The sequence below is a fragment of the Eretmochelys imbricata genome, chromosome 9 (assembly GCF_965152235.1).
Source record: "Eretmochelys imbricata isolate rEreImb1 chromosome 9, rEreImb1.hap1, whole genome shotgun sequence".
Classification (NCBI taxonomy): Eukaryota; Metazoa; Chordata; order Testudines; family Cheloniidae; genus Eretmochelys; species Eretmochelys imbricata.
Genome location: NC_135580.1, coordinates 15,329,567 through 15,357,541, shown reverse-complemented (window position 1 = coordinate 15,357,541; position 27,975 = coordinate 15,329,567). Strand labels below are relative to the sequence as shown.

The 27,975-nt window shown below is 42.9% G+C and overlaps 1 protein-coding gene across 1 annotated transcript; it reads right to left on the bottom strand.

The window, feature by feature from the left end:
* Positions 1–65: 65 nt before the first annotated feature.
* Positions 66–27,975, bottom strand: NCEH1 (neutral cholesterol ester hydrolase 1). Its single transcript, XM_077826613.1, has 5 exons — positions 27,745–27,975; positions 16,241–16,469; positions 12,715–12,784; positions 7,067–7,238; positions 66–5,803 (listed from the first exon to the last, which is right to left on the bottom strand). The coding sequence occupies exons 1-5, from the start codon at positions 27,973–27,975 to the stop codon at positions 5,186–5,188; spliced, it is 1,320 nt and encodes a 439-aa protein (XP_077682739.1). The 3' UTR covers positions 66–5,185.

The window sequence follows — 27,975 nt, the reverse complement described above, 5'->3', positions numbered from 1 at the left end:
GAGTTGTTTTTGCATACACAATATGGTCATGAAAAAAGATGCACAACAAATACATTTTGATCTATTTATTGATTGTTTGTGTATCACACTTGCATCACACCTGCAAATTAAATTTTATGACCTCTTTTCCCCGGCAGTGGGAAAGAAGCAGAAACTGGTCATGCATAAGATATTACATGCACCCACACCAAGTATGTTGTTCTTTTGGTTTTGAACATCTTCACAAATACAAGAATGCAAACCCAACTGGGCTTTAACTATATTTTGTTACTTGCGCAGTTTAGCAGCTTAAAAGGATTTTAACCAAGTTAACCCACTATTTTCTCATTAGCTTTTATTTTTTAAGCGATGCAAGTCAGACAATCTTGGTGACCTTTTTAGTAAAAGATGGGTGGGGATACAAAAAAGGTCCAAACCCTAATTTGGAAAACAAAGTCTAGGACAATATTTGGGAATTCAGGAATAGTCAGTACTCCCCCTCTGGAAATCGGGGCCCTTTCACATGTTTGTACTTGGACACCCAAAATCACTCGTCAATAGCCCGCTCCCTGCCCAGGCTCAGCTTCTGGGGACAGGAGCTGACTCTGAGCATGGCGGGGGGCTCCGGTGCACTTGGCTGCTGCCCCCAGAAGCTTAGCTTGGGCAGGGGGCAGCCTGCTGCTGCCGCAGCCAGGCGCTGTCCCAGTCAGCCACTGTGCTGCACCGGGCACAGTCCCTGGCAGCGTGGCTGGAAGAGGAGAAGCTCTGGTCCCGCCCCTTCCTCTCTCCATCCCAGGCCGGCTGCTGGGGGCACTTGACCCTACTGGAGGGTCACTTGACCCTTTGTGCCCCTCCCACGCATCACCCTTGCCTGGTTAATGAAAGGAGGACCTAACTACTAGTGGTTCTATTAGGTTAATTTCTCTTTGGTTTCCCAGTGAACAGTTAAGTCCTAGACTGGTGCTTTCATGGTCACCAGAAACACTCTCCTCTCACTATGGATGAGGAGACCTAATTTGTGTAGGGGAAAAAAGCTACCTACAAAAAGTAGTTAATAGTATTGGTCTATTTTACCAAAAATTCAGCAGGTTACTTAGCATGACTTCTAAAAGAAGTTTAAAATGTTTTTAGATAAATATAAACCTTTGAAATATATAGGATTAAGTCCAATATCTGTACAAGGTAACAATGTGCTAAAAGCCCCAACTCTCACTGAAATGAATAAGGGTTGAAGAAGCTCAATACCTCCCAGGATTTAGGCCTGTCCAAATGCAGCTCTTCAAAAAATGTGGAGTCACTGGAGTAAATCAATGTATTGTAACACGGATTTTCCTTAATCTCTTCCAGACAAGAATCAGATTTGCCTCACAGTACATATTGGGCCAAGTTGGACTCTCAGCTGAGTTAGACTGGTGTCAGTGCAGTTACTCCAGTTTAACTCAGAAGAGAATATAACCTGTAAACTTCGATCATGGGAAAAACTAGAGCAAGGAGGCAAGAAGTAGAAATACAGAGGAGAACAAGCCTATGGCTTACATCAGGCTGATGTGGAATTTCTGGAAAGTGTCTTGTGCTGCTATACTCAACTAAACTGTTTCAGAGCTGGAATCCTGATTTCTTGTAACCCGTTAGAGGACACATTACGCAGCTTTACAACTCAGTACCATATACTTGTTACTTAGCTGCAAGGTAAAACTTGTTCAGATACTTTGATATAACAAGTTGCTGCTGTTGCTTCACCTTCATATAGTGCAGCCATTGTGGATTTCACATCAAGATGGCGATGACAATGAATAAATTCAATCCAGTTATCTACTTGCTACCATCTTCTGTGCCAAGAATTTAATATGCTTCAGTGCATGAAGGAACTTTACAACCAGCTCCATGACTATATATTCTAGCTGTGCTATCCATGTCACTACAGTTAAAATAGATCAGTAGTTCCATTATAACTTCATATTAGGGATTTATAACTGCCATAAACATATGCAGGGCTAAAACTTTTGCAGACAAGTCTTGGGGCCAATTTTCTTATTATAGAACACAACCCCAAATTTACAGGACTATTAACCACTTGGATGCTATTTTGTAGTACTATAGCAACTTTAGTTTTCTAAAATGCATTTTATAAGCCTGTAGCTGAGTGTACCTTAAGCTATTTTGGTTCTAAGATTTATTTTTTGAAGTACAAGGTCTGATCCAGAGCCCAATGAAGTCAATGGCAAGACTGCCATTGATTTCAGTAGAGTTTGAATCAGGCCCATCGCCATAAAGGCCCTGAAATAGAGCTAAATGAAATCAATCGAAATGTTTTCATTGACTTCAGTGGAGTTTGGTGTAGTCCCTATGTTAAGATTTGCAAGCTAGCTTTCAAGTGTACACAGTAGCATTGAAACTAAAACCCTGGATCCATTACACTCCTGAGGGGGGGAGCTTTGAAATCAAGATCTGAGTCTGAACCTTCCTACATTTTGGGATATTTGGATACACTAGCCAAATTTTGCTCCAATTTACATATATGCAAATCTCAAGTATCACCACTGAAGGCAATTAATCAAAACCAATGTAACTGAGAGAAGAATCTGTGTCAGTGGTTTTACTTGGCCAGTTACTGAAATTGGTTTGGGCTATGCACTCTGTGTGAACCTACAGCCAGAGATCAGTTTCAAGCTCTCACGGTTCAGCATGGACTGGGGCCCTCTCTTGTTAACCTTTCTTAATACACACAATTATAGCAACATCCTGTTGTTTCTTGCTGTGAACCCATATGAGACAACCAGGTCATTCTGCCATTAGCTCCCAGTCTATATGTGCATATACTAATGAAAATGGACCTCTAAATATCTATTTTAAAAATGTGGAAGTCAATCTGGTCCATCAAGTACATGTGTTTAGAACCTTCCCACAGAAATCAAGTACAAAAAAGGCTCTATTTTAAAATGTTCCATAATAAATTGACAAAAGCCAGGAAGGTGCTTACTTTAGTGCTGTAAATTTGCAGAGCACTGTAAAGCTGAGCCAGAGAAATAAGTTGTCTTTATCAGAGGGCATGTACTCCAATGGCCCAAGCTGGCATAGTACAGAACAATACAATACAGAGACTGAAGAATGGGAAAGTTTAACAGAGTCCCTTGTGGTATCACAGTGCCTCATTAACATTTACAAATGTACCTTCAACACCCTTGTGAAGTACAGAAATATGACTCCCTCTCTTACAGAAGAAAGAACTGAGGCACAAAAATGAAGCAAGTTGCTCAGTCACACACACAGTGGCAGAGCTCAAAACTACTGAAATCAGCTATCCCAAGTTAAAGCATTAGACTTAGATCGCAAGACAATTGCTCTTTCTGTTTTAGCTTAGAAGCTCCTGGCTTTTGTCAGTTTGTCACAGCTTACATTCAATAACAACAACAAAAACAACAAACATTATGCAAAATACACACTGTTGTAAGTAGTTTCCATGTCCTTGTCTTAACTTCAGTTGTGGTTGTCTGGCTATTTTAGAGAGGAGCTCAAGTTGCAGAACCTGATTCCCCAGTAGCATAGGCTATTCATATCTGGGATTTTGGTTCCATCCATGAAAGCGAGAAGATCCAGCTGCATAGTTCAGTCTGAATCTGGACTTTTAGGGTAAAGCTCATCTCTAGTGATTTTGCTTGCTACATAGGGGAAACTTCCTCCAAAAAGCATGGAGGACAATGAACGGAAGTTACAAGCACAGAAGAGACTCAGTGAAGAACAACTGTAAATGTTAAATACAAACATCAGTGCAAACCACATAGAGGGCTTTTTTATTTGTTAGTATTTTCATATTTTCTCTGAAGTGGCCATAAAGCTGAAATTTTAAAGGCAGGCATAGTCACAACCTTTGGCCAAAAATGCCATCAACTTTAAAGATGTAAATTCACAAATGGAATCTGCATTTGGTGGAGTTTCCATTGGTCCATAAAAGCTTGCACACCGCTTTGTCTGTGTGTAGGATCAATGTCTGTTAAAGTCAACAGAAAGGACCTACACGGGCTTCATTCTTTTTTACAATTTTTTTTAGCGCTGTGCTTGTTTCAAAAAAGGACCAGATTCCAAAGTTGTTACATTTTGGGGGTAAAAACCTTGCTTAGCATGCTTTAAAATGCCTTAAAGTTGGAACTGTTTTTTAAAAAAAGCTATAAATCTATGTGCCTAAAGGCCAGCACCTAAATCCATATTTAAGCACCTAAATAAGTGGCCTGATTTTCAAAATTGATGAGCACCACAGCTTCCCTTGACTTCAGTGGGATTTGTAAATGCTCAGCACCTCTAAAAATCAGGCTACTCTTATTTAAGTGCCTAAAACCGAATACCTGTTAACTGAAAATTGTGGCCTTGGTGCCTAATGTTATGCACCCAAACTTGAAATTTTGACTAATAAGAATAAGTCTGAGGAACACTGATTTTCTTGTTGAGAACTGCTCAGTGTTCATTCACCATGGTGTCGCATCTGAATCTACAATGGATTAGTTTTTAATGGCGCGACAAGGCTGGATGAGACCAACTTCTCTTGGTGAGAGAGACAAGTTTTTGAATCACACAGAGCTGCTCTTCAGGTCTGGGAAAGGTACTCCGAGCGTCAAAAATTTAAATTCATTACTCAGCTAGACACTAAAAACCATGGACTGAACAGAGACACTGGATTTGTGGCTTATTACAACAATCTGTAACCCACTAACCTCCTCTTTTTGTCCTGTGACTGCAGAGATGTTAACGGGCCACTCTACCTTGAATGGTCCCTTAGCAAATATGCTAACTATTTATGAAAAACCATTTGTTCCACCTTGCATTTTGCTATGACCCTGGGAGTACCTTTCCCACCAGAGCTGAAGAAGAGCTCTGTGTGGCTCAATAACTTATCTCCCTCACCAACAGAAGTTGGTCCAATGAAAGACATTATCTCACCCACCTTGTCTCTCTAATATCCTGGGACTGCCCTGGCTACAACTACACTGCATTCCACAGTGTTTAATAAATATTTAGTAAATTGCTATGCTGGACAAGGCTAATCAACTACTAACCAAGTAGTTAGTGACACACTACTTCTTGCAACAGAAGCTCTATAACATAATCTTGAACAAATGAACTTAGATAGCCTAAAAGTGCACAACTTTTTTCTTTTTGAAATAGTGAGCTTTAAATTGACTGTTCTGTGCCTTCTAGAGAGGACTCACTTTCTTCACAGGTTTTCAGCAAGCCACTTTATGTAGCTGTCTCTGGTCCGATGTCCTGAAGAGAAATTGGTAGGCCAAATAGTAAAGATCATGCAGCCATGAAAGCAGTCATCAAAGTGATCCAGTGTGACCTCCACACCTGCACTCTCCAACCGTTTGGCATACATTATTCCATCATCTCTCAGGACATCATTCTCGCAAGTCAGGATGTAGGTCTTTGGCTGAAGCTGGAAAATTTCTTTTTCTGCTAGCAATGGAGCTGCACGTATGTCAAGTAGTGCAGGTATTTCCTGGATGATTTCGGCCTTCCCTGTGGGTTGTATCACAGGTTTGTAATTCTTTTTGAACGTTGAAGGCAAGAGAGAAGTCCAGTTCAGACGTCCCCTGAAAGAAACAGCCTGGCTTATGTCGAGGGAAGTGTGGTTGTTGATCAGCATCGAGGGGGCAAAGTCGTAGTTACCATTGAAATAGTCTATCCAAAACTTCACCATGATGAAGCGAGGAAGAACAGGCATGTCAGTGTTCTGCTGGTATGAAGGGGTGTTAAAGTCCAATGCCTGAAGGACTGGATAGATTAAAGCCTGCAGCTTCAGTTTGTTGGTAACACTGTCATCTAGACTAAGCTGTAGGAAAAACACAGGACAGAATCCAGATTGTAAAAAAGCGGTCACTGCTTATGCTGTATCTGATCCTACATCACTGGTTCCACTGAAAGGAGTTACAATTCATTCCCCCAAGAGGAGAGAAACCACCATTTGGTGTTTTATGGACAAATGCTCTGCTGGTGTAACTCCGCTGCAGAGAATTTTGCTCTTAGTCTGGAATCTTAACAGTTTAGATCTGATTCTGTTCTCACCTGCACTGCTTTCACACCAGTGATTTCAATGGAGTCATAGCTGATTCACACCAGTGTAAGTGAGAAAAAGGCCATATCTACCCTAGCAAGTTTATAGTGGCACAGCTGTACTGATGCAGCTCTATGCAGATTGGAGCGAGCTCTTCCGTTGACATAATAAAATCACTTTAACGAGCGGCGGTAGCTATGTTGGCAGGAGAAGCTCTCACGCCGACATAGGGCTGTGCACACTACCACTTATGCCAGCAAAACTTTTTTTTTCATGCCCTGGAGCAACGTACATTTTGCCGGCATAAGTGTTAGTGTAGACATGGTGTAAGACATGACATTTCCCAATAAAAGGGCTGCTCTCCTGGGTGTTCGTCCTAAAAAACTGACCTGCTTTGGTAATTGCCCCTTATTGATTGATTAATGGCAATTGCCCCTAATTAAGGCCCCAGGCTGCCTTAAAAATTCCAACCAGATCAAATTCAGACTAATTTAAATTAGAAATACATATGGTATGAATAGCTGGGAAAATAGATTTTTCCTACAATTGAATTCAAACTCTTCTGTTAAATTGTCTTCCTGTGAGGAAAAAATGCCATTTCATTAAAAAAAATTATTTCCCCTTCAATTGTATTAAAAGAAATAAGTTCATTTTCAAAGACGGGCAGCTGCAAAAATTGCTTATTCACAAAATAGGGAACTGAATTTAGGAATTATGCATTTATGTGCCCAATTAGTCACTTATGCAGGCAAATAAAGGATTCACTAGCACAATGGGTAAGGTTGGTACCTAAATTGCACTTTTAAAATCTGGCCCATAACAACTTATAAAAGCAGTAAGACATTCTAGCACTGCTTGATTCAGAAATAATTGACAGGTCTTACTTGTGTCTAGCAGCTGGCTTTTACGGGGGACCACTACCATTCTATCTCTAAAGCTAGTCTGTCTCTTTGTGATGATGCAGCACAAATAATCTGTCTACCCATGTGCACTGCTGGAATATGGATTGTTATTGTGATAGATACAGACAATGGATTTTACCTGCTGGCACACAGCAGCAGCCAGATTTCCTCCTGCGCTATCACCAGAAATTGCAATTCGACCTGGATCAACTGAGTATTTAGCTAGGATATCAGACTGCAGAAAATACTTTGTTGCACGTAAAGTATCGTGGAATTGCTCAGGGAAATGAACCTCTGGTACCAGCCTGTACCTACAAAAGAAGAAAGAGGTTTACGTAGGATAATCATTATATGCAGAAAATGTACCTTTCTAGGAGGACTATTATGTACTATCAGGTGGATAGTAAAATGCAAAAATAACTTAGTTTAAATATTATGGTTGAAATATGAAACATTTAACACTTAAACAGTATTTAACTGCCTACATGTTATTATTACAACTCTAATTCTGAAAGTGTGATGCTAACTCACTGAATATGAATAAATTAGGAAATTGTTAAGTGGAACTTTTAAGTTATCTCCCAATAGAGGATCTCAAAATGTGCGGATTCATTCATTAATGTTTTTAATCACAAAACCTGTAAAAAGCAGGTGGTGGTATCTGCTCGGTGTGGAGGCTGAATACCCTGCTTAGCCCACATGGGTACGGGTAAGCCATGTGTCCCCAACAGAATAAGGATACAAAATCAAAGTTATGGAGTTCCCTGTCCCCTGCATTTGTAATTATAGTTGGTGGACACAACAGTGGAAACATTTAACACAGCTACAGCATATGCAACATGAAATGAATGTGGGCCAGGAATAATAATAATACCTAGCTCTTATCTAGTGTTTTTCATCAAAAGATCTTGAAGTGTTTTACAAAGGAAGTCTGTATCTTTATCCCCATTTTACAGTGGGGGAAACTGAGGCATGAGTGAAATGACTTGCCCAAAAGCATCCAGCAGACCAATGGCTGAGCCAAGAATAGAATGCAGCTCTCCTGAATCCCAGTGCAATGTTGTATCTGCTAGGCCTCCTTGGTCTTCAAAAAACAGTGGGAGATGAATGATTTTTCAGTCATTACTTAAACCCTTGGGGGTCTCAGGGTTTCTCTAGAGCTGTGTAAATACCATTGACCCAAACTGAAATTTGCGGGGAGGAGGGGGAAGAGGGGATTTTTGATAATCAGGATGAAAAGTCAAAAGTTTTTCAGTATCTTTAAAGCTTTCTCAGGACAGGAAAAAACTGTTTCCCGTATTCCTGAAATGTTCAGCTTAATTTAATAGAATCATAGAAATGTAGGGCTGGCAGAGACCTCAAGATGTCATCAAGTCCATCCCTCTGTGCTGAGACAGATTAAGTATACCATCCCTGACAGGTGTTTGTCCAACTTGTTCTTAAAAACCTCCAATGATGGGAATTCCACAACTTCCCTTGCCATCAGCCCATGAGCGGCAATAGAAAAGCTACCCTTTTCTCTAGTGTTCACAGCAGGCGAAGAGTCTGGTTTCTTTTGTTTTCCCTGTTAGGATTGTTGTGAGCAACTGGCCATTCTGAGCAGTCGTTTCTGCCGAGGCAGAAGTTAGCATTTGTTCTCTCCGAACTTGTGAGCCAAATCGGAATGGTGGTATTATGTGAAACAAGTTTGCAAGTCAAACTTGTGCCAGTAGGCAGGGTTGTAATATAAATGTGTCTAACTGCACCGGTTGGAAATGTAATGTTTCCTGACATTTTAGATCCGCAGAAAAAGACTGTCAACTCCTCCACTCAGGAAGCTAACAGGATAGCCTTGGACATTGCTTCCTAAAGTTGTGGCTGTTACAGAAAACACCCTCAGAAAGATATTCTTAATCAGTCAGCCTTTTGTTCTCTCTCCCCAAAGTGATCTATTGTATTTAAAAAATCTCACAGGCCCTGCAAACTTGGTTTTGTTCCTAGAGTAGTCTTCGGCTGATACTGCAAGCAGGCTGCTGCTTGGAAGCTACATCATCCTCAACACTAGGGCACCAGGAGTCTGTCTGGTGGGTAGACATGGGGTTGTGATGACCCTTTCTCTGTTGTGGGATTAATTTGAGGCTTGCAAGTCAGGCTGAGTCTTTTGACCATGTTTTTGCCATGGAAAGACAGGCGGCTGATTAAAAAGCACCTTCAAAACTTGCTCCCTTGTTTATCATGCCAGCCTGGCAACAGCAACGCAGGCCCTTGTGTCTAATAATAATAATAATTATACTTAGCTCTTATATAGTGCTGTTCATCAGCAGATCTCAAAGTGCTTTACAAAGGTCAGTAGCATTATCCCCATCTTACAGATAGGGAAACTGAGGCACAAAGAGGTGAGATAATTTACCTCTGGTCACTCAGCAGGCTAGCTGTACAGTCAGACATAGAATCCCGGTCTCCTGAGTTCCAGTCTGCTGCTCTATCCACTAGGCAACACTACCTCAGTAGGTGGCTTTTGCGATTCTTATTCTCTTAAGCCTTGTATAGCTTAGTATGTAAAGGTGTGTTGCTAGAATGTTAGCTAACATGTGCTAACCAAAATGACAGGCCTCAACTCTACCAGCTTAGCATACGTTAGAGGCAGTGTGTCTTGTCTACACTAGCTAACACCCTTTTAAATTCTAGTCTAGATACGGCCTTAACTTTCAGCCTGCTTAGGATGCTCACTGATTTGATCTCATTAATCTTGCCCTGTGGGGTTTATTGAATATAATGTGGTGGATTGACTAACACTCTTAAATGCTATCTCCTGTATCCAGGATAAGAACTGATTCACCGTGAAGCACATGCCTTTGCATAAAACCAACGTGTGCTATATTAGATCATACTCCCATATTCTACTGACTGACTGTTTTGCATCCAACAGAAATTATATGTGCAAAATAAATTTCAGGCATAATATTGAGATAAATAAGAAGTTTTTCAGATTCTTAAAACTATTTAGGCTTTAGAAAGTAATCTGTTTATTACATTAGATAAAGTAAGATATGATAGGCCTTTGGGAATCCCCTCTACAACTGGATAACAGATTGGGTATGCAACATTCAAGTGAGAAGATGTGCAATTAAACTAATGAGAAATCAAATTAGACTGCACTGAGTACAAAAGGCTTGATTGACAGAGATAATGGTTGGGTAGAGAAGACAAATGGCTCACCAAAACAGGCAGGATTACAGCATCATAAACAAGAAAAGGAATAATAAGGGACATTTCAATATTGTGATAGCCACTTGTCTGCAATGGCTAACATCTTGCTCATTTATTTTTGTGTTTATTAGAGGAGACAATTAAAAGGAGCTGGAAACAACTACCCTTAAATTATATTGGAATGAATACTGTACCAGTAAAATCAATTCTGCATAGGCTGTAATTTGTAATGAGGCTGTAATTTGATCATGAGAATTGGCAAATAATCTCATTAATTCAGTCACTGGCCCCACTCTTCTGTCAACTTTAATATTTTCATTTACAAAAGAAAAGTGCTTAATGCAACCACTCAAATTTCCCTCTTCTGGTTTATTAGAGTAGCCCATTAATGTACTTAGCAACTTAAGAGGGTTGTTAAACTAAGACTCCATAAGGTAAAGAGAGGGGCTAAATTCACCACTGCCTTCCAGCTTGTGTAGTGATTTGCACTCGTGCAAAGTGTGTGGCAGTTATCAGGTGAGGCACACATCCTGGCAAAGTAATCTCTACACTTGTGTTTGATACCATCACCCTCAATGAGGGCTCTGCCATCATGATATTTTATTATGCTTGATCACAGAAAAACCTGTTGGTAAGAAACCTGACCACTGTGAACATACCTTTTGTGCTATTACTCTTTCTAATTCTCAAGTTACATACATTTTGCCTTTAGATATTTGCCCTTGACTGATCTAGTCTGCCTTTCCATCTGTCTGCTCAGTTCCTTATATTCTCTCCTACATTCTTCCATCTCCAAGCTATTCTCTTTCACTCTGCACTGTTTTTCCACTAGTTTATACACCTTCTCAGTTACCTACGGAGCACTCCGACAGTGACATTTCAGAATGTGTGCTTCGGTGGTTTTGAGCATAACAGTTTTCATTTTACCTCCGTATGTTGGGATTGTTCTCCTTCACGTGTCCCAGTGACTCAAACCCATTGTGGACTGAAGTTATATAATGGTCGTTGATTTTGGATAAGTCCAAATGTTGAATGTCCTATGTTTAAGTTTTAATTTTGTTTCACGCTAACAGCTGATGGTCTGCACCAGTCTGCACTCAGGAAAGTCTATGTTCATTGTGTACCTGATCTCTAGTATAGCTGTCATTACATAGTTGATTTGGTTCTTTGTGATACCGTCAGGTAAGCTCCATGTGTGGACAGAAAAAGACTAATGCCTATGTTAGAAATATTATTTGAGAGCAACAGATCCTGATGTCAGAAATCAACACATGCAAACTTATGTACTTTGCTCACATTAGGTGTAGAGATGGCAATAACCCTGAGAAAGTTATTATGGAAGGAATAGTGGAAGGTCATTGTAGCAGGGATGACAAATGAGGAAATGGATGGTATGCTGCAGATCACTGTAAGGTCAGCATGAAGTTAGAGATGGATTGTGAAGACTTCCAAAAATTCTGTTCTGATGTCACCAGTATTCAGACATGAATAAATGGATGTACTTACTTTAAGTGTTCGGGTGAGGTTAGATCAATGTATCAAGTGTCTGTGGAGGAGAGGGCACAGCAGGAAATAGTCTCCACTGCATGTTTTAGTTAAGCAACAGTGGTAAAAATCAGCTACCAATTGAAGTTCTATACCAGGGATCAGCAACCTTTAGCACGCAGCCCACCAGGGTAAGTCCCCTGGTGGGCCAGGATGGTTTGTTTACCTGCCACATCCGCAGGTTCGGATGATCGCGGCTCCCACTGGCCACGGTTCACCACTCCAGGCCAATGGGGTTGCGGGAAGCGAGGGCCAGCACATCCCTCAGCCGCACTGCTTTCCGCATTTCCCCCATTAGCCTGGGATGGCAAACTGCAGCCAGTGGGAGCCACAATCAACTGAACCTGTGGACACGGCAGGTAAACAAACCGGCCCGGCCTGCCAGGGGGCTTACCCTGGCGGGCCATGGGCCAAAGGTTGCCGATCCCTGTTCTATACCATACCTTAATACAACTTAATTGTTTCTAAAAGAACGAGAAATATCCTTAGTTCAAATCTACCTCACAAATCTCAACCTCCTGCTGGGAAGCACAATGACAGTGACCACTGAGAGAGACAACAGTCCCATCTGCTGACTGGAGAGATTGAGGGATAGGTATTTCTCTCTTCCTTCAAAGGGTGAGGGGGTTTGTGTGTGTATATAGAAAGTGTGTCTGTGTTTGTATTGTGATCTTGATCCTGCAAGCACTGATGCACACGAGTTACTGATTCATCTGAGTAAACCCACAGTTTTTAATAGGATTACTCGTATGCATGTGTTAGCAAGATTGTGGCTTTTTAGTTCCAGTTAAAGTGGTTCCCCCTCACTCCCTTTTTACTATGTACTTTTAAATGTCCTGTACTATTGAGGGTGCCATTATCTCTTATAATGAGAACAGAATTCAGATACCATTCTAATCCACTGTCATTGAGAAGGGCACAAAATACCAAGTCCTGCTAAAGAGACTTTTTTCAAATGAAAACCTTTTAAACAAGTCACGACAAAAAAAAGCAATTAACTCATTCATAATGATCTATATTTCTAAATACTTTAAGATTTTGTTGATTACTCACTCAACTGAGACAATTACAGCATTCAGAGATTCTGCCATGATCCTGCAGAGATTGTTATAGAAGCTTGTTCCTGGGAATAAGACAACCAAACGTTAGTGGAAGACAGTAAATTTTGTGAATATGCATATTGTACACAGCTTTACATATCTTTAGATTCATAAGAAAAACAGCAAGCACTTATATTCAATCCTGCAAAAACCCCTGACATTATAATAGACACTCATTATTATCAGTAAATCTTTATGCAAATGTAAAGAAATGGAATGGAATGCAGTCAGTGTATAACAGCAGGTACCATGATCTAATGGAATGAACACAGTTTGTGCACTCTCTTCCTGGCTTTGCCATCAACTTATTGTGTGACTTCAGGCAAGTCACTTCACCTCTCTGCCACAGTTTCACTTACCGCTACCTAACTGCACTGGGCTGTTCTGAGGATTAGTGTCTGAGAAATGCTATTTTTGTGCATTTTTGTCATTGTATATGTGGTCGTGATATTATGCATGCTGGACTTGAAACTTTCAGTTCCTACTCAAGGTAGTAGTCCTATTAAAGTCAATGGGACTGCTCACCTGAATCAGGGCAGCAGGTTCAAAGCCATCTTATTTCTCAGGGTGCTAATTTTCTTTAATTCTATGCCTCTTCAGTTACTGAATAGGTATTTAATGGTGGTGGAGGATATAACAATGTATTAAGCATCTCTTTAAAGTACACAGTCTTGAGATTTAATATTTAGCAGTAATATTTCTACCACTAATTTTTACATCTCAAACTGCAATAATGTGGTTAGAGTTACAGTGATCTGAGTGCAGCACTGTAATTCTGAAGCACACACTCTGCCCCTTGGGAGTGCTATGCAAGTGTTACTACAGAACCAGTGCAGCTGACCAAGTTCTATAAAGCATCACTAACAGCTACCTATGACAGGTCTTCCTAAAGACTGCACTGGGCCACCGGGGGCGGACCAGTCATTGTGACCCTGGAGGCCACGCCCCCTCTTGCCTGCTGTACGTGCTCCAAGTGGAGAACTCAGATAAAAGGAGGCAGGCCAGTTGCGGGAGTGGGGGTACGCTGCTGGCTCTTGCAGAGGTACCTGCAGTGCCCCTGGGGGTAAAGCCCGGGGACCAGGTCTACCTGCCAGCTGCCGTGACTGCCGTGGAAGCCGAGCTGCCACCTGTTGAGGAAGCTGCTTAAACTACGGCCCAACCCAGAGAGGCATGAGGCCTCTAGACTGATTGTTTACCGTCCCGGGGCTGCATCCTGTTTGCTGCTTCGCCCTGCCCAGGGGGCTAATTCCCTAGTCTGTTTGGTTGTTTGCTGCCCCAGCCAGAGGCTGCCAAGCTATAGACTAATTGCTTACTTTGCCCCACGCAGGGGCTGCAGCCTGCTTGCTGCTTTGCCCTGACCAGGGGGCTAAATCCAGAGACTGTTTGATTGTTTTGCCACTCAGAATCCACGGATTTCCCGTTTAGGTGACCCCGTCGGGGAGCCAGGCCACAGGTGGCTGAAATCAGCCATGTAACGGGGAAGCCAACGACCGATTGCCAGAGTGGACTACCCCCATACTGGACTGATGGGGGCACCCCAGCTTGATCAGCAAGACCCCGCTGTTACAGGGCTAATTGGGAGAATTCTGTGAGACTAGAAAGGTAGAGAAATTTTTAATGGGTACAGTTACTAATTATGGACCAAATATGCTGGCATTTCCAAAAGTGCCTACGTGATTTAGGTACACACATCCAACTGAAAGTCAAAGGCACATCTGATAATCCCACCCATAATCGTTCTTCACACTAAAACTGTCATAGGGTTAAGCAGTAATTAAATCTGCACCTTTCAACATACAATATGTTTTATTATCCTCTTGGAAGCACAGAAGATGAAGAGGGCATGGCCTTCAATCTTCACCCCAACCAGGCAGATCTTAAGGACACCCACAGGGAGTGTTTGCACTCACAGCCCCGCACTGAAGATTCTACTCCCTGACAATAGTGTGGCTGGATTAGTGGCCAGGCTATCACTGTCTACAGCTGCGCAATACCTTCCACATTCATAGCGTGTTAACTTAACACCACTCTAGGCAACTTTGATGGCCAAGGCAGTTTTCTGCTAAAAACACTGGTTTTCTAAAGGAGCAGGCCATGCAAAGTGCCTGGTCTCCACCTCCCTCTAGCTGCCTCTATCCCCTGCAGTCGCACATCACTCCAAATACGTGTAATTTAGAGCCAGTCAAAAAATGGGAACATTTTCACAAAAAGCTTCAACATTTTCAACTACCTATGAGGTGATTCTTGCAGAAGGATAAACTGCTGCCTGGGGCTTAGGCAAAATATATCATGTAGCCATCAGTCCCTAATCGTTTGGTCAGTGTTTACTGTCCTCCGTGGCATGCAACACAGAGACCATGGTGACATACACCAGTGGTTTTCAAACTGTGGGTTGTGACTCAGTACTGGGTCAGGGGATGTAAGACACTGGGTCGTGGAGGCTCTGGTCAGCACTGCCGACCGGGCCGTTAAAAGTCCCGTCGGCGGTGCTCCCCGGCTAATGCAGGCTAGTTCCTACCTGTTCTGACACCCGCTGCACCCCAGGAAATGGCCAGCAGCAGGTCTAGCTCCTAGGTAGGGACGCCACAGGACTCCGTGTGCTGCCCCTGCCCTGAGCACTGGTTCCTGGCCAATTGGAGCTGGGGGAGAGGGGAGAGGTTCCTGCAGGTGAGAGCCATGCAGAGCCGCTTGCACGCCTCTGCCTAGGAGTCAGACCTGGTGCTGGCTGCTTCCGGGACTCAGCGTGGTCCACAGTGCCGGGACAGGCAGGAAGCCTACCTTAGCACCCCTGCTGCACTGCTGACCAGGAGCCACCCAAGGTAAGTCTGCGCCCAAACCCCACACCCCAATCCCCTGCCCTGTGCCCCCCCATACCCAGAGCCTCTTCCTGCACCCCAAATCCTTCATCCACAGACCCTGCACTCCCAACCCAGAGTCCTGACGCCCTCCCGCACCCCAAGCCCCTACCCCAGCCCAGAGCCCCCTCCCACACCCTGAACCCCTCATTCCTGGCCCCACCCCGCAGCCCTCACTCTTGTACCCCAGCCCTGAACCCCTCCCACACCCCAAACCCCTCATCCCCAGGGCCATTGGGTCGTCAGCGTCAACAATTTTCTTCAACTGGGTCACCAAAGAAGAAGTTTAAAAACCACTGACCTATACCAGCTTGGTCATGAAGGAGTCCCCATAAATAACTCTCTACTCTTTTCGGTATGTGTTTAAAATAAGCTTCTGATTCTTTTGCAGCCATGTGCTGATAAAGAATGCACTTGTTTTCTGTTTCAGGATTACTTTTCTGCCTCTTATGGCGAGAGTTGGGACAGTTACTATAGACCCAGGGTTCCAGCTCTCATTAGGTTCAGACATGTCTCAGAGAGCAAAACTCTCAGCTTCTGGGTGGGAGAACAGCTTTTAGTAACACTGAATCTGCTGTGATGAGAACATATCATAATCCACTCTAATTAATGACAGACACATACTTGCACTTGCCAAAGCCCATCCTCCTCCATGGATGTAAACGACACTACGCTTTAGTGTTTCATCTTGCTTTGGAGAAGGTTCAAACACTCTGACTTCCACTCCATCAAAAAGGGCGTCTGTTATCTTAATGTGTTCAGAGGACGAGGGCTCCAGCTTGTCAAAAGTACCAATCACATAATTCAGAACTCTCAAGTGATGGCTGAGTCTTAGACAGTGAACCAGGTTGCACTAGGGAGAAATTGAGGAGTGGGGGAAAAAAATAATTTGTTACTCACAGGCTTATCCTACTATGTTGCATTAAATATCCTTGCAATTTTCTTCAAATGACAGTACCTGTAACTAGACAGGCAACAGAACTTAACACCCATGAGGTAATGATGTCAAAGCGTTCCAAAGTTATATTATGACAAAACTGTGCCACTCAAGGAATTCTCAGAGCATGTCTACACTACAAAAAGAGACCCAAGGCAGTGAGTCTCAAAGGCTGGGTCAACTGACTTGGACTCCTGGGGCTTGCACTACATGGCTACAGTGTAGTTGTTTGGGTTTAAGGCTTAGCCCTGAAACCCAGTGAAGGAGGTGGGTTTCAGACGCTGAGCTCCAGCCCGAGCATCTATGCTGCTATTTTTAGCCCCATAGTGTGACTCCAAATCAGTTGACCTGGGATCTGAGATTTCCTGTCCCAGGTCTTTTTTTTTTTTTTTTTGGCAGTGTACACATACCCTCAGTTGTCTTAATATATATTTTGGAAGAAAAAAGCACCATGAGCACTTGGAAGATCAAGATGGCAGTGGGTTAGAACTGAGACACTCCACCTTGAAAAGCACAGTTAGATAGAAAAAGAATCGTCAGGAGTGGGTAGCACGGTAGCAGTGATTCTCAACCTTTCCAGACTACTGTACCCCTTTTAGGAGTCTGATTTGTCTTGCATACCCCCAAGTTTCACCTCACTGAAAAACTACTTGCTTACAAAATCAGACATAAAAATACAAAAGTGTCACAGCACACTATTACTGAAAAATTGCTGACTTTCTCATTTTTATCATATAATTATAAAATAAATTAACTGGAATATAAATATTGTACTTACATTTCAGTGTATAGTATATAGAGCAGTATAAACAAGTCACTGTCTGAATGAAATTTTAGTTTGTACTGACTTCGCTAGGTCTTTTTATTTAGCCTGTTGTAAAACTAGGAAAATAGCTAGATAAATTGATGGACGCTCTGGAAGACCTCTGCATACCCCCAGGGGTACACGTACTCGTGGTTGAGAACCACAGCACCATAGGACCCTTAGAACTGCTGAACTGTGTATCAATTTCTTCCAGTAGAGGGCAGTAATACACATATACAGTAGTCATTTTGTTATATTATTACAATTAATTTCTGCATTTCTCATAGTGTATTGGGAAAGTTTAGGTGTTAATAAAATCCCATAATCACAAACTTTTCTACACTTCCAGTGAAAATATGAACCATAAAGATCCAAATTTTCTTCTTCTGACTTTACTAGTCTGAATTGCATCACCTAGTTGTTAGGCAAGAGTTAAAAATTCAGTTAGCAGCTGAGACAGAAACCTACGTAACTAACAAACAGAAATACCAGCGGTCCAAGGATAGTGGTAGCTGTAAACACTTGATAGACTTACATGGTCAGATGTCCGCACAGTAACTCAGCCTCTTGGTAAGAAAGAACAGTACAAACCCCTGCACAGCTCTCCGGATATCTGTGAACACTCATCCCCCCACCCCTTCGCCTTAAGAATAGTCACAGATAAATGATGTAATTAAAATAGCTTCTATGTGCATGTCCTGCTCCTGTCATTATCATGTTAAATGTTCTCTCCCTCTCTCTGAAATAATGTTTGTCTCTGTAAGTACAAAATAAATGCAAATAAATTAATAAGAAAAGGTATATAATTGGTTACTGTAACACTATACTTTTGAAGCTGTTTATCAGTCTTTCAGGTACCTTGAATAAACCTCTTCAGTATTGTCTGTGCTTGCCTGATTCTAGGGGAAAAGAATCTCCTTGCTTCACACAGTAAAGCCTGCCTTGCTTTCTACAAGCTGAAAGAGTGTGAGTAGCTCACTCAGCTGGGGCCTCTGCCTCAGTTTATTCTTCCCTAAACTGATTGCAATAATACCTGCCTTGTAGGGACAGTGACTGTGAGGCTTAATTCATGTTTAAAAAGCTGTGAAATCCCTGGAGAAAAGGTGCCATAAGTGTATTCTTCTTCTTGTGTATAAATGATTCATCCTGAAGTACAAATCTTTTTACTTTCAGTAAGTTTCTTCAAGGAGAAATCTCAATTACTGAAAACAAGACTGAGAGCAGGGAGTTTGTGACTGAGAGGCAGGAATTGGTCTCAAGGGAACATGGTGGTGCTTGCTAATCAGCCCATCTGTGTTTGCTGACTGAATGTTTAGCCTCCTAGGATAAGATCAGAGCACTAGAAGCAGAGCGGGATGGGAATTTATTTCTACCCACTGAGCCCTTTGTTGAGATGCAACAAGAAAACTAGCACTGGCCTAACTTTTTACCTATATATGGGCTTCAGGGATGTCTATGCTGCAGTTGGGAGGGTGCTCCCAAGTGCAAGTAGACTGACATGCACTAGCTCTGCTTGAGCTAGCGAGCTAAAAATAGCAGTGTGGCTGTGGCAGCACAGGAAGAAGCTTGGGCAAACCCACCCAATCGACTGGGGACATTCAGGTGCCTAGCCCGAGCTCCTGTCCATGGCCACGCTGCTCCTTTTAGTGCACTAGCTTGACTAGACCTAGAGCATGTCTGTTTACCTGGGCTGGGAAGTATGCTCCCAGCTACAGCACAGACATACCCTCAGGATGCAATTCTGGTATCTGACTTCTTGTACTTTGTTTATGCATCTTGCCCAGAGAGGATAAAGGACCTACTACTACCAGCTAAGGGAGATCCCCTTCAGCCGAAAAGGTAGAGAACTGTTTCCCAATGTACATACGATGTATATAGTAATTGTGCTTGCAACACATCATATTTTTCCCAGGCATGCTGTGGAAGATCAAAGAGGGGATGTGGAAGGGAGATATCAGGCCAAACCACCCAGTGCACTATGATAATGAGGTTACTAGTGGGTATTTTAAAAAAAATAGATGGGTTGGAGGGGAGGTCTTTCACTATTTTGGAAGGCTGACCACTTGTCCTGGCTGAGGCATGCTAGAAACCAGGAAGGAGTCTGAGCCCCTTTTATAATTATTCCCAGCAAGTCAGAGTGTTGAGCTGGGAGGTAAGGGGAATGGTTACCAAAAGCCATGGGAGCTTGATACCCAGTAACATTAAAGGAAGTGTCAGAAGTGATATTTTACTTTGTGAATAGACCACGGATAAAATTTTCAAAAACACCTAAGTGACTTATGAGCCTAAGGGCTTGTCTGCTCACAAAAGTTTTACCTCTAACTATACTGGTGCAGTTGCAGCAGTAAACACATACCCTTAGTGTGGATGCCATTATACTGGTATAAAGGTCTTTTATCTGGAATAACTAATCCTGCATGGGAAGGGGGGCTAAATGATACTGGTATAAGGTATCTTTATACCAGTAAGACTGCATCCACACTAGGGGTTGTACTGGTATAACTTTAAAAAAAAAAAACACTAAAATAATCACTCTCCCTCCCCCCCAATCAAAATAGTTATACCAGAATAAAAATTGGGTCGAGACCATGTCTCAGGAGAAAAAAATCAAAGGTCATTTAGGCTCCAAAGTGCCATTTGGAAATGGGTTTTAATACTACTAAGTGTTAATCTTTTGCTGATTTTTCCAATTCATTTTAAGGATGTGTATTTCACTGATTATCAGAGGGGTAGCCATGTTAGTCTGTATCCACAAAAACAACGAGGAGTCCGGTGGCACCTTAGAGACTAACAGATTTATTTGGGCATCATCTTTCGTGGGTAAAAAAGCTTACTTCTTCAAGCATGCATCTGAAGAAGTGGGTTTTTTACCCACGAAAGCTGATGCCCAAATAAATCTGTTAATCTTTAAGGTGCCACCGGACCCCTTGTTGTTATTTCACTGATTGTTAATAAAAAACAGTCCTTTGTATTTACTACGTCTCTGCACTGTTATTTTCCCTGGTCACTTTCCAGTGGTAAGCCTGGGAGCCTGTTACTGCAGGCCACAGTGTCAAAGCTTTCAGAGGATGGATAGTTTAACAGAAGCACACTATTCCTACAAATACAGAGGGATAAAGCTCATCTTTTTGTTCTGTGTATGTCCAGCACCTAGCACAATGGGGGCCTCGTCCATGACCAGGACTCCTTGGCGCTACGGTAATATAAATAATATTTCAGAGGAACTCCATTGAAAGAAGGATTTGTTGCATGACTGCAGATTCCTTGTCATGGAGGCTTTATTTCTTTGGGGCCATAAATCTAATCTCCCACCTATGGTACTTTACAAAATTTAGATAATCAATATTCAGTACAAATATGCGGCATTAACATTAATCCAACTGGTGTATAAAAAAGCCCCTAAACCACCTTCACTACATGTGCCTTTAGAAAGAGACAGGCTTTGAAGTATGCCTAATTTTATAAATCTCAGCTTCAATGGACCAAGGGGGGCAATCCACTTCCAAAGCTGAGAGGCACTGACAAAGGATGCCCTCCCAGCAGCCTGTTTAAACTGCGGCAGTATTACGCTGTGAAAGAGATGGCTTCTCGGGAAGCCAGGTTCCAAAATGTTTATGGTTTTATTGACTGAACACCAGCTCTCTGTGTTTAAGAAAGCCCTCCCATTAAAAAGAATACAAAAAGTATCAACTCAAACCCTGGAAATGCTGAATGCACAAGACAATTTGTACCTTTGAATTTCAGATCATACTATTCTCCCTCTGTTCCTCCCATAGGAAAATCCAATTCAAGGTTGAATGCAGGAGGGTTTCACTCACACATGTTACATTAGGGTCAATGTGGATCAGAGAACTACCCCCACGCTTCCTTTGAGGTTCAAAGAAGTTCAGTAAAGTTATGTAATGCTTTGACATCTAGCTGCATTGACTTCAGTGGAGTTGTGCTGATTTACACCAGCTGTGATCTGGCCCTTTGTGGGTCTTGTGGTTGTTCTGAGAGGTTATTCTTTAGCCAAGGAAATTTTGTGAAACCGTTTTTCTGCCTGATCTGCTGTAGTGCAACAACCAGCATGTTCATAGAATCATAGAATATCAGGTTTGGAAGGGACCTCAGGAGGTCATCTAGTCCAACCCCCTGCTCAAAGCAGGACCAGTCCCCAACTAAATCATCCCAGCCAGGGCTTTGTCAAGCCGGACCTTAAAAATATCTAAGGAAGGAGATTCCACCACCTCCCTAGGTAACGCATTCCGGTGTTTCACCACCCTCCTAGTGAAAAAGTTTTTCCTAATATCCAACCTAAACCTCCCCCACTGCAACTTGAGACCATTACTCCTTGTTCTGTCATCAGCTACCACTGAGAACAGTCTAGATCCATCCTCTTTGGAACCCCCTTTCAGGTAGTTGAAAGCAGCTATCAAATCCCCCCTCATTCTTCTCTTCCGCAGACTAAACAATCCCAGCTCCCTCAGCCTGTCCTCATAAGTCATGTGTTCCAGTCCCCTAATCATCTTTGTTGCCCTCCTCTCCAATTTATCCACATCCTTCTTGTAGTGTGGGACCCAAAACTGGACACAGTACTCCAGATGAGGCCTCACCAATGTCCAATAGAGGGGAACGATCACGTCTCTCGATCTGCTGGCAATGCCCCTACATATACATCCCAAAATGCCGTTGGCCTTCTTGGCAACAAGGGCACACTGTTGACTCATATCCAGCTTCTCGTCCACTGTAACCTCTCGGTCCTTTTCTGCAGAACTGCTGCCGCGCCATTCGGTCCCTAGTCTGTAGCGGTGCATGGGATTCTTCCGTCCTAAGTGCAGGATTCTGCACTTGTCCTTGTTGAACCTCATCAGATTTCTTTTGGCCCAATCCTCTAATTTGTCTAGGTCTCTCTGTATCCTATCCCTACCCTCCAGCTTATCTACCTCTCCTCCCAATTTAGTGTCATCTGCTAACTTGCTGAGGGTGCAATCCACACCATCCTCCAGATCATTTATGAAGATATTGAACAAAACCGGCCCGAGGACCGACCCTTGGGGCACTCCACTTGATACCGGCTGCCAACTAGACATGGAGCCATTGATCACTACCCATTGAGCCCGACAATCTAGCCAACTTTCTATCCACCTTTTAGTTCATTCATCTAGCCCACGTTCAGGGAAAGGAGCAACAGGTCTTGCCCAGATTGTTCATGTTAGCTCACATTCTCTCTGGATAGGGAGCCCACATGTCCAATAGTTAGGGCATGTCCCTGTTTCGTTTCACAGAAAATTGTTTTGCAAATCTGCAGCTGCCTGGCTACCTGCAGGTCTATCGCATGCTGTCACCATACCCTGCTCCCATGAGGCCTCCCTGCAAGCCCCACCCACTACATGAGTGATGGAGCCAGCCCACTCCCACTTATGGGACTTACTGTTGTCAAAAAACAATCAAAGGGAAGAAACCTACCAAGTTCACACATTCCTGTACATCAGGGTTTAGAGAGACTGAACAATTTCTGTTAGACCCAGACACTCTTTTTATCTTAATTGTGCTTAGTGCTTAGCTACCAAAGTGACAGGCGCATTAGAAATATCTTTGATATATGCAAAGATTCGTTATCGTTTCTAGGGACTGAGAATGTGCTGGTTACTAAATGAGAAAGTCTTGTCCCCAGGACTTTGCAATCAAAATCTACAGTATATGGAATCAGAGACTGGTTCTGACTCTGGGCACTTCTGCTTGTGGCAAAGCTACTGCCAACTCAGTGTCTGCAACAGAACTCCCAATGTTGCTAGCACCTTTGGAGTTTAACTATTGTGAGCAATCGCTGGGCACTTAGGGTATGTGTACACTGCAATTAAAAACCCACGGCTGGCCCATGCCAACCAACTTGAGGTTGCGGGGATCGGGGTGACAGGCTGCTTAATTGCAGTGTAGACGTTCAGGCTTGGGGTGGAGCCCAGGCTCTAGGGTCCTGTGAGGGTCCCAAAGCTCGGGCTGCACAAGCCCCAACATCTACAGCACAATTAAACAGCCCTTTAGCCCGAGCCCTGCAAGCCCATGTCCACTTACATGGGCCAGCTCCGGGTGTCTAATTGCAGTGTAGACATATCCTTGGAAAACTTCCTGAATGGAAGCAGGGCCACAGAGGCTTGGTTTGTGTTTGACAGGGTGAGGCACAGCTTCCTGGCAAGCACCCAGCAGAAATAGGAGTGGTGAGCATTTGTGTCTCTGTGAGTATAATCACTGCCGAGAGATCACAAGGCCCTGAGGCTATGTATGAGTTTAATCATCTGAGGACTGTCATCCTTGATTGATTGTGGAGAAATGTGCCAGCCCCTTCCTCAAAGCATGTCACTTTTGCTTCCTGCCTCCCTTTCTTTGTAATCACACTCCCTATGTCTTTCTTGTATTTCTGCATTGCATCTACATGCCCTCTTCTTTATTAATCTTTCCTGTACCAAGGTCAACTTTATTGACCTTATTCCTTAGCCCTGCCCAAGCTACAGTTTAACTGAGTTTGTAACCAGTTAGGGGCCTGGTTGGCTCTCAACATGAGTTGTGCTCGCACCCAGTGTGTTTAAAACTTGATTGGTATCTGGATTTCCCCACCAGGAAGTTTGCCAATACAGCGGGAAGCATTAGACTGGCATAATGGTTCTACACTGCCCCCTGCCTCAAAGTCCCTATATTAGGCTCTTGCTGGGATGAGTTGGAGGAGGAAGGGGTTGTGGCAAGAGCAATCATACTTCAGTTGTTCTGAGCTATGGATGGGTGGGGAGCGTTGCAGCTCAGTCATAAATTACAGCACCCCTGAACCAAACATCAGCCCAGGGTCACAGCCTGCTGGCATGTTTATCTTTCTATCGTGGGTTCACCACAGTTACTTTGCTGTGTTGGCACGAGAACTTGCCAATGTTTGTGTAACCAGTTTGACTGGTCCTCCTTACCCAGAGCTCTTTGTGGTAGCACCCTAAAGCAGATTGCCATATGTGCAGCTGATGCCATATCTTTCAGGCACTCTCATCCGGCAAGAAAGATTAGGATAGCTGCCCATACTTTCCTAGAATGCACTTCTTACAAAAAAAACCTCATGGTTAATCAGACTGATAGGCAGAAAAGTTGCTGTGTGGACATAAACTGACCCATGTTTCTTGTAACTGGTTACACCCACCATGCCTGTAACACGCAGCAGAATCTTGGTTGTAGTGTGGACAAGGCATTAGTCTTTATACTTTCTCTTCTTTCTCCCAGGCTTTTGGTTCTCATATTAACTTTCTGTCTCTTCTCTCTTGGTTTCTTTCTCACTTTCTCCTCTGATTTCCCTCACCTTCAACCTGTTCCCCCTTTCTTCTCTCATTCTCTGCCACACTCCTATTCCTTCTTACTATCCCACCCTGGTGTTGTCTCCCCCCATGCCAGGAATATGTTGCCAATTGAAAGTGAGAGAGATACAGAAACACACACACATGCTGACCTCCCACAACCCCGTGCTCTGACACAGCAAGGGCAGTGAATTAATATAGTGAATTAATATAGTTAGAAAGTAAACATATCATTTCCACCAAGAAACTGTAATGTTTAACTGTCACACTGTCTTTATAAAGTTGTTTTAATAACATAGCTTCAGAATAGTCGAGAGGACAGTTAGGTATTATATGATTAGAAGCAAGTAAAGTCAAGTTTCAGAGTAACAGCCGTGTTAGTCTGTATTCGCAAAAAAAAGAAAAAGAGGACTTGTGGCACCTTAGAGACTAACCAATTTATTTGAGCATAAGCTTTCGTGAGCTACAGCTCACTTAAAGTCAAGTTCATGCTCTTGGGAGAAAAGGTTAGACACAAGAACTCCAGAGATTTTAAAATCAGAACATTTAGCCAGAAAAGTATTACTTCAGTCTGCAATCAAACCCCTCGGGGATATTATTGTGATAAACAGTAACAAGCTGAAAACACATTCAGGAGTAGGTGAAAGTTCAATGGACACATTTAAAGAAACCTAAAACCAGTCAGTGTTGTAACAACCACTGAGGGAGCCAGGGGGAAATTTAGCCCTACTGAAAGTATCCTTTGTTGTAAAAACTGACTCTGAAAATAACTGCCATGGCTTGACTTTTATAGTTACCTCTTCAACTACTCACATTGAGTTTTTGGTCTTTCAGGCTCCCATTTTAAAGACAGTCCCTCATTCCTGAGTTCATGCTGTCACTCAGCTTTGGAAAGCCTCCTAATTAATATCTGCCAAGCACCTTCTCCCTCTTTGCTCCTTAAAACAAACTCTTGAAGGCTCAGCTGTACTGTGATGTGTTCCATCTATGAAGACTACACTACACTCCATATTTGTTCTGTATTGTACTCACTTATTCCTTTCTTTAGAAAGTAAACTCCTGTGGGCGGGGACTGTTTGTTGTTTACCCAGTGTGCAGTACCATGTATTTCTCATGTTATATAAATAAATAATATGGTGGAGACACATGGAGTTTATACCCTAATAGTAACATGTACACAAAGACTGATTAAATCAAGAGCAGATGTCTTTCTGGAAGATATGTTGTCATTCAACTAGAGGTTATGGGCGTGATGCAAGAATTACAGGGTGAAATTCTATAGCCTATGTTATGTAGGAGGTTTAAGTAGATTATCATCACATGCCTTCTGGCCTTAAAAATCTATGAACTGATTATGATGGATACTTACAATCCAACTGCTTTAGACACTCATACGGAACACATGAAGGGGCCCAAACATGTAAGGTGCTGAGAACCCTTAACTTCTATTGAAGAATGGAGCTATTTTGGAGCACTTTCATGTCATTTGGCCAATGCAATATGTCATCTATTACAAGGATGTGTGAGAAAAACAAGATTTTTCAGTTCACCCCCATGTAGACTTTTTAAAATGGCAGTCTTGGTCTCCACACAAAAGCTAAGACACATCCTTTAAATGTTTTTAAATTGCTATAAATTGGAGTTTTAAAAGGTGTTTTTCACGTATGCAGTTTTATAAAATGAAGCACTACTGGCAAAAATATTTTTTTTAAAAGTGCCTCAGCATATATGGCAGGGTAAAACCCTGATTGTCGTTATAAAAAGATTAGACTATATTAGCAGAAGAGGAATTAAATTCATGTAAAACCATGATGTGAAACGTTTTGTAACCCCTGGTCTGCATGATGTCACCATGCAAACACCAGAACAAAATTTAAAGTGGGGAAAAGGTTAGGGAGCCTCTGAAATGTTATTTGGAAAACACAGTATAACAAATACAGTGTCCAAAGGTAGACTCCTCTTGTTTATTAGTGCAAGCCCAAATACTAATTTTACTCGACTTGAAAGACTTTCCCTCTGCTTTCAAACTCTTCCACACTACATTCTTCATGGAATATGATGGGTAAAGTGCTAGGATAAAAGCACTCAATTTGTTTCTTCTCTTAGGAAATGCAGAGAAGGCAACATGTAATAAACTCCATACAAAAGATCTCCATCATCTAGAGAGAGGGAAATACATTGCATCTGAAATCCCCAAAAACCTTATGCTTCTGGATATGTGAGTGGGATTAAGTAAAGCAGAGATCAACAACAGCCCCTTCTCGGTTATGGCATGCAGGAAATGTCTACGACTGAGCGGGGGGCTGTAATGAGGTTAGCTGTCCTCCTTACCTGCCTGGAGTAGGGACTGACTACCAAATGCTTTGATTCTACAATGGAGTCAGCCCATCACTTCCCACTGTCAAATGATTCAGGGGGTGGGGGTCCTAAGGAACTGAAAAGGGTTGGTTTTGTGCTGAGCAGTGGGAAGAGCCTTCGCTCCGAGCTGGCTCCCCAATGTCACAAGGGCAGCCGCAGCCTGGTAAACAAGGTAAGGACCGACCTCATGCTTTTGAAGTGGATGGGCCGGTGGGGCATTTTCCTCCCAGCTGATATGTGTGAGAGGGAGAGACAGTGAGATCCGATTTTGTTTCTAGATGCCGGGAGTCCATCAGCCACCGCAACTACATTCAAGGGAGCAAAAAGAGCTGGCACAAAGAGGTTTCTTTGGCATTTCTCATTCATTGAATGCAAAGGCAGCGAGGGAGGAAGAGGGAGCGCTTGCTGCTGTAAATCAACCGACCAATTAATCCAAGAGGCGCAGAGCCGTCAAACAGCAGAATTGATAGCGTATTAGCATTGTACTTTAAAGAAATCAAGGTCAGATACATTTGCAGAGCTAATTTCTGCCAACTCGCTCGGAGGCGCCTTGGCGACGGCAGCTGCTCCAAAAGGCTGAGACGCCTCTCATCTCTTTAAAATCAGTCCCTGGACACACATGGCATTTCCTCAGCTGACTGCAACGGAGAGAAATACAAGGGGCGTGTGGGGGTGGCGAGGGAAGGCGAAGAGAGAATAAAATTGCATGGATCAAGCTTACCATTTGCTGGGTTGCCCTGAAAGTGGCATCCAGCAGCATGAGCTTCCAGGGATCCGACACTGTGCTGGGTAAGGGCAGGTACACATAATAGGCTGTCAGGGCTACCAACGCAGTCAGCAAGACAAAGGCTGATTTCATGCTGGACCGGTGCCTTCTTTGCTGTGTACAAGCACAGACACTGAAGCAAGTTTTTTCTGCCTCCTGACAAGTTTGCTGCAAGGTAGCTCCCAT